This window comes from Lasiodiplodia theobromae (assembly GCF_012971845.1).
Source record: "Lasiodiplodia theobromae strain AM2As chromosome Unknown scaffold_43, whole genome shotgun sequence".
Taxonomy (NCBI): domain Eukaryota; kingdom Fungi; phylum Ascomycota; class Dothideomycetes; order Botryosphaeriales; family Botryosphaeriaceae; genus Lasiodiplodia; species Lasiodiplodia theobromae.
In genome coordinates, this window is record NW_023336523.1 from 276,000 (window position 1) to 288,345 (window position 12,346).

Consider the following 12,346-nt stretch of genomic DNA (forward strand, 5'->3'; position numbering starts at 1 on the left):
ATCAGCGGAGGGAGGGGAATGATGGCGGAAGAGCGGGCGACGGCGTCTAGAAAGACGGGCAACAAGGGCCCTCGCGCCATTCAGCCCCCAGGCTCCTTCCTGGCGATGCGCCGCTGGGTGGCTGCGCCGGAGCAGCAGCCATGATTATCGCGGGCGCGTTGTATGGGCGAAGCGAGCGCGGGATGGTCCAGAGCTGGAGGAGGCGATTGGCGAACCGTTGGCCTGTGGGGGAAGGCAGCAACAGGCCCTCCCAAGGCCTCTGCGCGGGAGGTCCCGAGCCGAGCTTGGCTCAGGGCGTGCGCCTTTTCCGTCGCTCCTTCCGCTGCGCGTCGCCCCGCACTTGAACGCACAACACTCAATGTCAAAACTCCATTGCTGCATGTTTTCTAATCTATGGCCCCTACAGCACGCTCTGCTCCACAACCAAGCGAACCTCTGCTGCCTGTTCGCCCACGGCATGAGCCGTCGCCGGTAGAATCGCAATCTCGTCATCTGCTCCCCGGGCTGCCGCTGCCGTCAGCGCTTGCACCACCTTCATGGCTTGCCCAGGTGATAGTCGCGGGTCGCACAGCGAGCGATAGTGTGGGAAGCTAACGGCATCGTTCAGCGCCTGCGCACGCTCAACGCACTCAGTAACCTCCTCGCCCGTCTGCTCCAAGTGGAGTCCGCCCAGGTGTGATCCGCACCGCGCATGCACCTCAAACGTCTTGCGCACTTCTGCCGCCACCGATTCCACCATCCGTGTTTTCACGCCGTCGGCCGTGCTGAAGGTGTTGCCGTGACAAGGGTCGCACATCCACACCGGCACGTGTCCGCTCGCTTTCACAGCCGCAATCAGCCGCGGCAGCACGCGTTCAACCTGTACGGCGCCCAGCCGCGTGATGAGTGTAACTCTCCCCGGGCTTCTTGTTGGATCCAGGATAGCCAGGAGGCGTACCAGCTCCCCGGCGTCGGTGCCAGGCCCCAATTTGACGCCTACTGGGTTCCGCAGCCCACGGCAGTACTCGACGTGTGCCCCATCAAGCCGACGCGTACGTTCACCAATCCAGAGGAAATCAGCCGCAGTGTTGTAATGTCCGTGCGTGACGGCTGACTCGAGGTGCAGATTGAGCGCCTCGTGCGATGTGTGCATTGTCTGGCCGCTGCTTTGCCCATCAAGAAGTTCCAGGAATGCCAGGGTCGTCGCCGCTAGGTGGTGGCCAACCAGCAGTCGGCGTGGATCCGGCATGCGAGCTGTCGTATCGCGGCTGTTGATGTTGTCGCCCTTGAACGGTGGGACCTGCCTGCCGTCCGCCAGCACCTCGAAAGCCGCCGACCTGGGCTTTGCAAACTGCCCGGCCATGCGTCCGATCTCCACAACCGGCTTACCCAGCGCCAGCTGCAGCGCCTGGCTCTGTTGCGATAGCAACGCCCTTTTCCCTGCAATGATGTCTCCGCGCACGTCGTCGAAACTTTCGGCGCAGTCTCCACCTTGCATCACGAATGCCCGCCCGTTCGCCACCTCTGCCAGCTTGCGCCGGAGCGCTTCGATGCGTGCTGGTGCGATGAGAGGACGCATGGTCCGCAGCTGCGCGCACACGCGGTCAAGCGCGCCCTGGTCGGCGTATTCAATCTCCTGACTGATGGGCTTTGACTGCCACGAGTCTGGAGACCAATGCTCATGGCCAATGGTGGTGCATGTAGTTGCTTCCAAGTGGATGACAGGAGCACGGGATCCCGTGCTCGAGGACTGTATCTGAGCCAAGGTCGGCATCGTCAAGACAAATGCTTTGTTGAACAAACGATGAGTAACAGAAGATTGTGAGGGACTCCGCCGCTCGACCCCCTGCCACAGTTTATATCCAATAGCTCCTTTCGGATATGTCCTGACAGTCTATGTATGCCTCCGCTCCTAGTCCACAACCTCTCGGCGTGTCTTGCTGCCGTACCCTCGAACTCCGACATGTGCTGACGTCGGTTAACGGAGTCCCTGTGCTAGCGCAGGCAGATACGCCTTCCTCAAACATGCCCGAAGGATTCGGCGGAGTTGGTTGGTGGTGGATCGTGGCGTGCAGCACGGCTGCCCTCTCCGTACGCACCTGCATACGCATCTCTCTACACTCCGGCGAACTGTTGTCCGGAGATTACCATTCGTCAATCACGAAGCATCAATAACCAATCACACTGCATCGGAGCATTCGCACCGGCTCGGTTTCGCTTTCTTCTTTGCACTATGCCCAGGCAAATACGACTTGCTTGTTTCAGAGATCCTTGCATTGCAATGAGCTTATCTAGACTACCAAGGAGGGAAAATGCGAGATCTCAAAAACGCCATTCGCGACACACGGCCATTCTCTGCCGCCTTAGACTTCCAGGTACCGCGGTCCACTTTGGGCAATGCTATCAAGCTTCGAAAGACCCTTCAGAGCCCTCCGGTTGATCTTGAAGCTTACAGTAGGCAACTTTGGCAAGAAAACAAAGCCTCCGGTGAGTTGCTGCAGCCCGTTCAACTTTTCAGCTGCCCACGCTTCAAGGCTTGCATGTGAGGCAATCCTGTCCTTCTCTCCCTCCGAGCTCAACACTACAAACGCCGTTGGGTGCTCTGTAGCAGTGACTTCGTTCACACACCCAGTCACCACCACCTGGGCTACAGCTGGGTGCTCGAACAGAACGGCCTCAATCTCAGTGGCTGCGACGTGCACGCCATAGCCACCGCCAACACGGATGAGCTCTTTGAGCCTGTCCGTGATGAAGACGTTGTTGTCCGCATCGATGTACCCAAAGTCTCCGCTGTGATACCAACCATCCTCGTCAAACGCAGCTGCGTTGGCAAGAGCATTGTTCTTGTAGCCTCCGAATGGGCACACCGAGTTACGGACGAGGATCTCGCCTCGGTCACCTGGTCCCAGATCCTCTCCGGTCGTCGTATCGACCACTCTCGCTTCCATGCCGTTGACCAGGACGCCACTCGATCCAGCCGGGCTGTCGTGGCCGTCAGTCTGAATCGCGATGAGTAACGTCTCCGACGTCCCCCATTCCATGTCGATGTGGACATTGTTGAGGATCCTAGAGATCTTCCGCTGCAGCCCCTCATGCATGGGCGCTCCTGCAGAGAGCAGCCATTTGATGCTGCTGACGTCGGGCTTCGTCTTGGAGGTGTCGTAATTGGCTAGCGGGGCTGCAAGAGCCGGCGGGACGAATAAGAAAGTGATCTTGTGGCGCTCGACAATGTCGAAAGTGGTGGGATCGAAGGGCTTCTGCATGATAACCACCGGAATGCCTAACAAGATGTTCAGGCCCATGTGCAGCTTGGCGTTGATGAAGAAGCCCAGAGACAAGGATGACAGCCATGTGTCTTTGTCTGGGTCCGTGTTGGCGGGAATAGTGTGCAGCGTGGACTGCAGGACGGCGATGAAGTATCCGTGTGTCGTCTGAACAGACTTCATGGTACCAGTAGAACCGCTGGTCCTGTTGACGAAGGCAACAGTAGATTCCGCTTCTTCTCGCGTCTCCAGGTGGAAGCCGTGGTACTCGGGACACCCATCGTTGAAAAAATTGAGCTGGGAGCTTGTGCCATCAAGAGCGAGGAGCGCGACGGATGGCAAAGTCGCGCATGCTTCGAGTGCCTTACTGAGCAGAGGTAGGTCTGTGACGAGCAGCTTCGCTTCAGCCTGGTCCAGCCGAGACGTGACATCCTTCGCCGCCAGCTCTTTCTGCAGAGGCACCAGTTCGACTATGGCCCCAGCTGCGAGTATTCCGAGGTAGGCGATTGGGTACCCGATCTTCACGTTGTTAGTTTGATGTCATCGTACTCAACTCAGCAGAACATGTACCGAATCCGAAGCCAGAATCCCAATAGTATCCCCTGGCTTGACAGAGTACCTATTCACCAGCGCGTAGGCGAATTGGCGGCTTTTGCGTTCCAGCTCAGCCACGGTCAGAGTCTCATTGCTGCCATCGACGCGGTAGATGACCCTGTCCGAAGGATAGTCTCGACGATGGTGGAAAATCCATCGAAAGACATCCTCGGTGGCAGGCTCGGGTTCAGGAAATCTGGATTTGAAGACCATTTTGATAATCTTGTAAGTTGTTGAAGACTGTTTTGTGACAAACTGAAGTTGATCTCGACTGCACGCGATCAATTCCAACCAGAAGCTCTTGTGAATGTCTCACGAGATCCAGTTTTATAGTCATGCATCTAGGCCGCGCCGTTCCAGCAAGCCGTCGTACCTCCGCAAGTGAATCTGACAAAATGGGCATCGTCGTCGTCCACTCGTCGTACGGCATGAATGTTACTCCGTGCTCACGGTTTCCGTGGTCCTTCACGCATCGCTCCGAAGGATCACCGGACATGTTCGTCCCTGTGTTGCTCATATGGCGCAACAGCGCTGGAAGGAGCCGGATGGAGAAAGGAAAAAGCAAAGGGATCAATAGGAAAAAATCGTGCTGACGGCCCGGCCCATTGTCTGCATTTGGCAGGAGGCAACGTAATCGGTCGGTCGGGGCGAATCGCTTAACCAGGTGGAAGGATTGTGGCGGGTCGAGACCGTTTGGCTGTCAGGTCGATGTGAGATCGGAGTACGTGCCGACGAATGGGGCTGAGCCAACACCAGGGGTGTGGTTCCTCCGGTCTCCGGCGTATCGTACCTCCGGCGTACGGCTGCCTGCCGTACCTTGACCATCGTCACGTACATCCGCGAGGTTTTGGTGAGTCCGAATGTCAAGCCAGGGCCATAGTTGACGCCTCATTCCAGGTGTCAGGCAAAGTACTGCTCCTTCCTCCATGTCCGAACAATCACTCCACCTTTTTCAACGCTCGTCCGGAGGCGCTTGGACTATAAGAGATAAAAGATAGCAGGATCGGAACAGTACCAACAAGCCGCATTCTGAATAGGAAAAAGATATCGCAGTGGTGAGGTCTCTTTCTTCCCTCCAATCGCGTTCCTGCTCGTGTAACGAACCCATCCAAACCATGCCCTTCGAGCCTGCCGCCCTCCCCGTCGTCGACTACTCGATCCTCGCCGGCGGTGGATCCTCTCCAACCGGCGACGACGACAAACATCACGCCGCGGCGGCGCTGGAAAAGCAAAAGCTCTTCCATGCCCTCCGCGACGTCGGCTTCGTCTACCTGCGCGCCCCAACCATCTTCTCCCCGTCGGCCGTCGTCGAACCGCTCTTCGCGCGTAGCCGGCAGTTCTTTGCGCTGCCCGCGGCCGACAAGGAATCGGTGCTGGGTCGGCTCGACCGCGCGCGAGGGCCCAGCCAGGGCTACTCGAACCCGACGCGGTTTGCAGCAAACCCGGCGCGCGCGGACCTGAAGGAGTTCTTCGGCATGTACCGCGACGACGAGACGGACGCGGCGCGCGCGAACCAGTGGCCCGCCGCGCTGCCAGAGCTGCGGGCCGACGTCACGGACTTCTTCGACCGCGGCAGCGAGGTCGTGCGGACGCTACTCGGCGCGCTATCGGAGCAGGTCGGCCTAAGGAGAGAGGCGCTGGCGCCGCTGGTCGAGGAGCGGAACCATTTTGTCGCACTGCTGTACTACCCCGAGGCCGAGAGACGCGAGTTCAAGGAGCGGGTGCGCGCGAGCGAGCATACAGATTACGGCTGCATGACGTTGCTGTTTAATGACTCGGGCAAGGGCTTGCAGGTGAAGGGGAAGGATGGGGAGTGGCATTACGTCCCCCGGAAGGAGGGATGCGCCGTCGTCAATGGTGAGTGAAGTAGTTCCCCAGCGATGGACCTGTCGTCACATCTTCACCCTCTTTCCCGACATCCTTGTTGCATGTGCTGACAAATGGGATCACGGCCAGTCGGCGACCTCCTTTCCCGACTCTTCAACGGCATGCTTGCGTCCACGCTGCACCGTGTCGTCGAGCCGCCTGCGCCTCGCCGCAGCTCGGCGGAGGACCCGGAGACGGCGGAATCGCTCATCCCAGCCCGCTACTCGATTGCCTTTTTCGGACACTTCAATGCCGATGCGCTCATTGGGCCTATTCCTGAGTGTATCTCGAAGGAGCGTCCGAAGCAGTTTGATGCCGTGGTGTCCGGAGAGCATGTGAAGCAGAAGGTGAGGGCGTTGCACGTGAAGGGCAACAGCTAAGTTAGTCGTTGGCTTTGGGTTGGGAAATTTCTTCTTCCTTTTAGCTTTTCCAAATTTGGACCTTTTACAAGAGAGTCGGGCAGGTTGGGCTAGCCCTTCCCTTCACCCTGACTGCTTTACTGGCCGAAATTCGAGTAAAAATTTAAAACTTCCGGTCTGTATTGAGCAAATGCAAAACTGATTCTTGAGCGATGGATTCTACTCGTCCAACTCATAAAGCTTATTGACGTGAATGTATAATTAATCATGGTGTGAGCGAAAATTGAATCCACGCTAGCCGTCGGCTGCAACACCCCCTGTATGATTGCTGGTGACTAGACCCTCTAAGATTAGGCTCTACCCAAGCATTCTTATTCGCCTAATTGCAACTCCTGCGGCGCAGCAAGTGGGGGCTAAAACTTGGCCCCTTTTTAGGCTTATCAGCGCGTAGTTTTGCCGCACCCACACCATCATCTCCACCAACAGAAACACGCAGGCATGGCATTCTCGCAGAATTCACGGAATATCCGACTTGATGACGGACTGATCCTTCGGGCTGAATGCCAAGATTTCACAGGCGCGTGGAAGGATGCCGAGTTCCCTTTACGCGAAGTGCTTAGAAGAAGAGGCAACGCTTTATCGCTCGACACTGGCACTGATCAGGATTTCCCGATCCACGCTTGGCTCGAGGGAACCGTGCTCCACGCGAATATGCGCGACGTGGATCCGAGTGGGGACCTTGCATCCAAAAGTACAGCCATCGATCTAAATAACTACCTCAAGATTGATTTGAACAACTATCTGAAAAACTCGAATGGCAAGTTACATTGGGTCAATAAAGCCGGCGAGAATGGTATGGTCTTTGAGGGAGGGTCAAAAGAAGAGTAAGCTTTTGTTCCCGGGACTATAGAGACTCCTCTTCCACGCTAATCAACTATATAGCTCCAAGATATTCCAATACACACCTTTACCCAATGCAAAATCAATCAGGCTTCTGCGACTCTCTCGCTTCGACAACGAAGGGGAGTTTGTCAAGTGCCAGATGGAGACATTCGAACTGGGTCATCACCCCCCGTTTGCTGCACTGTCCTACACATGGGGTAGCCCATTCAGCACGGCATCACCAGCAGTAAGAGCCTCTTTTCACAAGCAAAAGCCACGTACCCAAACTCAGCCTCGATAGCTCCAACAGCGTTACGCAGAGCGCATCATGATCCAATGCAACGGCAAGCGCTTCTCGGTGCAGCGCAACCTGCACGACGCCCTCCTCCGCCTCTCGGCACCCGCAACATGCAACGACGAGCCGCGGCTGGTGTACGACAAGACGCCTCTCATCTACTACGCCGAAGTAGGCAACCTGCGGCAGGTGGTGCGGCTGCTGCGCGGGGGCGCCGACGTCGGGGCGCGTGACGCGTTCGGCGAGACGGCGCTGCACTACGCGGCGGGGAACGGGCACGACGACGTCGTGAAAGCGCTCGTGCTGGCCGGCAGCGATTTGCGCTGGACGAACGGCCGGGGCGACACGCCGCTGATCGGCGCGGGCCATTGCCGCCACGGGAACTACAAGAACGTCGAGCGGTTCCTAACGGGCTGGGAGCGCAGGCATGGTTCCCCGGTGCCGCAGCGGGAGACGGGGTTGAAGAGGCTGCCGGCCGAGGAGGAGTATTTCTGGATCGACGCCATCTGCATCAACCAGGAGGACAGTGAGGAGAAGGCCGGCCAGGTCGCGATGATGGGCGAGATTTACAAGATGGCGTCTTCGGTCGTGATATGGCTGGGCCCGGAGCGCGAGCATTATGCCGACGAAACGATGGAGGCGCTGCGGGAGATTTGGAGGTTGGAGGAGGCACGGGTGGACGAAGACGCGATGGAGAAACTGCTCGAGAATCCGGCAAGCATCCTCGAGGCTGATTCCAAGCATGCCAGGGTTGCAAAGGAGTGGTTGGATTCATTCTTTGAGGAGGCAAAGTTGAATCTGGTCCAGGGCTGCAACTTGTTCAAGCGAGCCTGGTTCGACCGAGCATGGACCATCCAGGAGATGTGCATGGCTGGCCATCTCACTGTGTTGTGTGGCACCGTTGTCATACCATGGAGCACATTTGTCTTGGCTGCCAGCATCGTTACTGGTTTTCAGCGCTGGCAATTTGGTAATGACGGGGTTTACAGGCTTGAAGAGAACCAGGTTCCAGCGGGATGGGACCGTATGCGGAACCTCACTTTGGCCGGCAGGTTCCACACAGAGGCAGCAGTCATCGACATGGAGCGCACGAGACTACAGTTGAAGAAACATGGGGGCAAAATTTCCATGATTTCAGCTCTGTCCTTGAGCCGTAATGCAAAGGCAACAGACGTGCGGGACAAGGTCTTTGCGGTAAGGTCATTCACAGAGGCACACAAACTCGTCAATCCGGATTATACCATATCTCCCCTGGATCTGTTTGTCAGGACAGAGCAAGCACTTCTAGAAACATGCGGCATTCCTGCCCTTTCTTTAGCCGGTCCCACTACCCCCGGAATGCCGTCGTGGGCCCCCTCCCTAGGATCGGAATCACCAATCAGATTGCGAGGAATCGGACGCCTACATAGCCTCGTGAATACTCAGCCAGTTCAGATTACACATGAAGGAAGGCTGATCGCTCACGGGTACGTGTTCGATACCGTTGCTGAGACCGCAACTACTTCTTTGCTCGATGTCGGAGACCAGCTTGAGGGCTTGGTATCGTCAGTTCTTCTGGTCATTGCTATGGTCACAAAATCGCCTACTGAGAGGCGACGGGCGCTTTTCAAAGCGATGATTGAGTATGAGACAACAGACGGCGATTTTGAACCCCTCGACAATCAAATGCTACAGTGGATCCTCTGGAATTCCCTTTTGGAAATCGTTGACCATAGAACCACGTACGTGGAAGATGGTAGAGGAGACATCACTCGAACGGTGCAGCCAAAGAACGGTAGCTACTGCCTCCGGCCCGACGAGAGGAGGCTCATGTTACTTGAACTACTAGAACACATTTTTGCGCACCTAGGCATTGACGTCGAGAGGAACAAGATGCTCAAGGAGTGGGCGGACCCGGAGACATTTCGTGCCGGTAGTGAAAGATGGAGCCACTTGTACTTCATCACGGCCTCGACTATTCCAGCATGCAGCAGCTTTTTCAGGCGCAAGAGCTTAGATTCTTCTAGGCGCATATTCAGGACCACGGGTACCTGTGTGCTTGGAACAGGCCCCAACCAGGTCACAGCTGGTGACGCTATATTTGTTTTGGAGGGGGCTAATGTGCCATATCTGCTGCGTCAAAGCGCACCTGGGGAATATCAACTTGTAGGCGAAGCATACCTTTCGGAGGTCGATTTCAAGGATCTGCTATGTCAGAAGCAAAGGATGGAGCCTGTCTGTATCGTCTAGAACCACAAATCTGGAGAGACGTGATGGGGAAGCTGGCCGTTGTGCTCTCGCAAATCAGCCCAGGAACTGTAGGGGTCTCACCGCAGTGTGTGAGGCCGTCTAGGTTAGCGGTCGATGGCACGGTGATTTCAAGTAAAGCGAAAGCTCGGTATATAGACTTCATGCGCTCCTGTCACAAATAAGTAGATTCATTGTTTAGAGATTTTGCTGATGTGCGTAGTAGACATATAGGCACTTAATAATGGATCTATAAGGCTCTGGGTCATCGTAAGTGATCACACCATCAATGAGTGGTAACCAAAATGTCGGATTACAAACGATCGAAGTATGCTATCGCAGACGTTTGTCGTTGATCGGCTGGCGTTGGTGATGAAACCGGAAAAGCAGACAGATCCTGGCATATGTAGCGTGGTGGCACATATCGAATTTGATGTCGTAGATCACCTATTTTCAGCGTAAGAAGTAGATTAACGGTGTCTAAATGCAAGAGCCACTCAAAAGCTTTGAAGACATACCGAGGCATCAGGACAACCACGCGCTTGTCAAGTAATATTATGTGGTAAAATCAGTCAGCAGAAGATATGCGGGGCGCCACACACGCCTTTCTACTTTTCGGAATAACGCCTGGCCAAGGAATAGGAAGAAGAGGCGGCGTTAGTAAAGTGTGAGGAATGAGAAACTAGTAAAGATGTAGATCATTTGGTGGCTCTCAAATGATAAGCACGTCGCACTGTTAATGGGCAGTATTCCCCGCATTAAGACAACCGGACCGCTGTCGGTGCAGCTGTGCCGCAGGACAGAAGGAACAATGAACATTGCCAAGCCCAGCCGAGTCATCCCAGACCAATGCGCGCCGATGTATGTAGCCCGTTTCACACATCTAACAAAGTTTCTAAGCCGCTACCAAGCCGAAATACAGGAGCAACAATTGGCTGCGTTTCTGAAGTCAGATCGCGAGATCGCGGGGTCGTAGGACACTGGTTCACTGAATCCTGCATGTAGTCGAAGCTGACGTGAGAACTCAAGGTTCCAGCTCCTTTCCTTGGCAATGGTTTAGTCAGGGTTCTGTTTCATGGCGACGTCGCATATGGGTACATGCTAGTTCAAATCGGCTTGCTTGGTTGTCAATCGATCATAAATTGCATTGATTCAGTCATGCCAGCACAGAAGCTTCGTTCCACTACAATCTACCACATTTCTCAATCAAGCTACGAACATTTTGCTACTCAATCCAGTTTCGCAATGTCTGACACTAAGCCCTCTGCGCCAGTGCCCCCGACTGAGCTGGGCCGGTACCGCATCCTCTCATCTACGGCAGGAATCCGCGTCTCCCCTCTGCAGCTCGGGGCCATGTCTATTGGCGATGCCTGGTCCAATGTCTTAGGCAGTACAGATAAAACCCAATCGTTTAAACTGCTCGACGCCTTTGTCGAAGCCGGTGGTAATTTCATCGACACCGTAAGCTCGAAGCACAGTCTACTTGCTCGGCAAAATACTGAAGATTTTCCAGGCCAGTAACTACCAAAATGAGCAGTCAGAAGAGTGGATTGGCGAATGGATGGCCGAGCGCGGCAACCGGGACCAGCTGGTCATTGCTACCAAGTATACGTCGAACTACCGCTCGTACGCAGTTGGCAAAGGCAAAGCGCCCAATAGCCACGGCAACCACCGGCGCTGTCTGCACGTGAGTGTGCGCGACTCTCTGAAGAAGCTCCGCACCGACTGGATCGACATCCTGTACCTGCACTTCTGGGACTACACGACGTCGATTGAGGAAGTCATTGACAGCCTGCACGTGCTAGTTCAGCAGGGCAAGGTGCTGTACCCGGGCATTTCGGATACGCCGGCCTGGATCGTGGCAGCCGCCAATGAGTATGCGAAAGCGCACGGTAAGACGCCGTTTAGCATTTACCAGGGGCGCTGGAATGTACTTCGTCGTGACTTTGAACGCGAGATCATTCCCATGGCACGCCATTATGGCATGGCGCTTGCGCCCTGGGACGTGCTCGGTGGCGGGCATTTCAAGACAAAGGAAGTGCTTAAGGCGCGGCAGCGCAGCGGCGAGGGCGTGCGCTCCTTTATGGGTGGCGTAACAGAGGCCGAAGAGCGTATCAGCGCTGCTCTCGAAAAGGTCGCCGAGGAGCACGGCATCAAGTCTCTAACTGCTGTAGCGATAGCGTACGTCATGGCCAAGACGACGAATGTCTTCCCGATAATCGGCGGCCGGAAGGTCGAGTACCTGCATGACAATATCCAGGCGCTGAAGATGCGGCTCACTCCAGAGCAGATTGCCTACCTGGAGAATAGCAGCCCGCTCGACATCGGCTTCCCGACCAACTTCATCGGCGAGGATCCGCACGTCAAGGGTGAATCGGGACCGGATCACGTTTCCAGTGCTCCAATGGCTTGGGTCAAGTATCCCAAGTCTATCGATCAGGCGTAGATTCCAGGGATGGCCTGATGAACGACTTCAGGGCAAATTTCGACGTGTCATATTTCTTTCAGAGGCAAAGATCTGGAATATGTTAGGTCAGACGACAATCATTTTTACTCATTTCATGTGCGGTTTAAGCTATCTTCCGAACGTGAGTGTGCAATTGTTGATTTCACATTGACGTCTGGATGACAGCCTCAACTGCCCACTTATGTCAAATATTGAAGACTTGGTGTACCAAGACAAATTGATATTTACTAGCAGACTCCAGAAGCAGGTTGGTCTCTTGCAGGCTCTAACACTGCCCTTTTCGGATTTGTGAAATAGCTTAAATAGATGCATTTCAAGTGTTCAATTTTGCGACCGTAAATTGAACAGAGAAAGAATACAGAAGCAAAAGAGCTCTATACCCACTTAAAGCTCGATTCATCATACATGACAAATG

At 55.2% G+C, this 12,346-nt stretch overlaps 5 protein-coding genes across 5 annotated transcripts; 3 read left to right on the forward strand and 2 right to left on the reverse strand.

The window, feature by feature from the left end:
- Positions 1-400: 400 nt before the first annotated feature.
- Positions 401-1,753, reverse strand: LTHEOB_11011 (Phospho-2-dehydro-3-deoxyheptonate aldolase; the record flags this gene model as incomplete). Its single annotated transcript, XM_035507721.1, has 1 exon — positions 401-1,753. The coding sequence occupies one exon, from the start codon at positions 1,751-1,753 to the stop codon at positions 401-403; it is 1,353 nt and encodes a 450-aa protein (XP_035366942.1).
- Positions 1,754-2,342: 589 nt separating this feature from the next.
- LTHEOB_11012 (putative 4-coumarate--CoA ligase 3) lies at positions 2,343-4,049 on the reverse strand (the record flags this gene model as incomplete). The annotated part of the gene is made up of 2 exons (XM_035507722.1): positions 2,343-3,761; positions 3,813-4,049. The coding sequence occupies 2 exons, from the start codon at positions 4,047-4,049 to the stop codon at positions 2,343-2,345; spliced, it is 1,656 nt and encodes a 551-aa protein (XP_035366943.1).
- Positions 4,050-4,951: 902 nt separating this feature from the next.
- LTHEOB_11013 (Oxidoreductase) lies at positions 4,952-6,082 on the forward strand (the record flags this gene model as incomplete). Its single annotated transcript, XM_035507723.1, has 2 exons — positions 4,952-5,693; positions 5,793-6,082. The coding sequence occupies 2 exons, from the start codon at positions 4,952-4,954 to the stop codon at positions 6,080-6,082; spliced, it is 1,032 nt and encodes a 343-aa protein (XP_035366944.1).
- Positions 6,083-6,559: 477 nt separating this feature from the next.
- On the forward strand, positions 6,560-9,467 carry LTHEOB_11014 (Ankyrin and het domain protein; the record flags this gene model as incomplete). Its single annotated transcript, XM_035507724.1, has 4 exons — positions 6,560-6,945; positions 7,004-7,190; positions 7,245-8,432; positions 8,673-9,467. 4 exons carry the CDS (start codon positions 6,560-6,562, stop codon positions 9,465-9,467), a joined length of 2,556 nt encoding a protein of 851 aa, XP_035366945.1.
- A 1,242-nt stretch (positions 9,468-10,709) lies between these two features.
- On the forward strand, positions 10,710-11,910 carry LTHEOB_11015 (putative aryl-alcohol dehydrogenase Aad14; the record flags this gene model as incomplete). The annotated part of the gene is made up of 2 exons (XM_035507725.1): positions 10,710-10,925; positions 10,978-11,910. 2 exons carry the CDS (start codon positions 10,710-10,712, stop codon positions 11,908-11,910), a joined length of 1,149 nt encoding a protein of 382 aa, XP_035366946.1.
- Between the last annotated feature and the right edge of the window lie 436 nt (positions 11,911-12,346).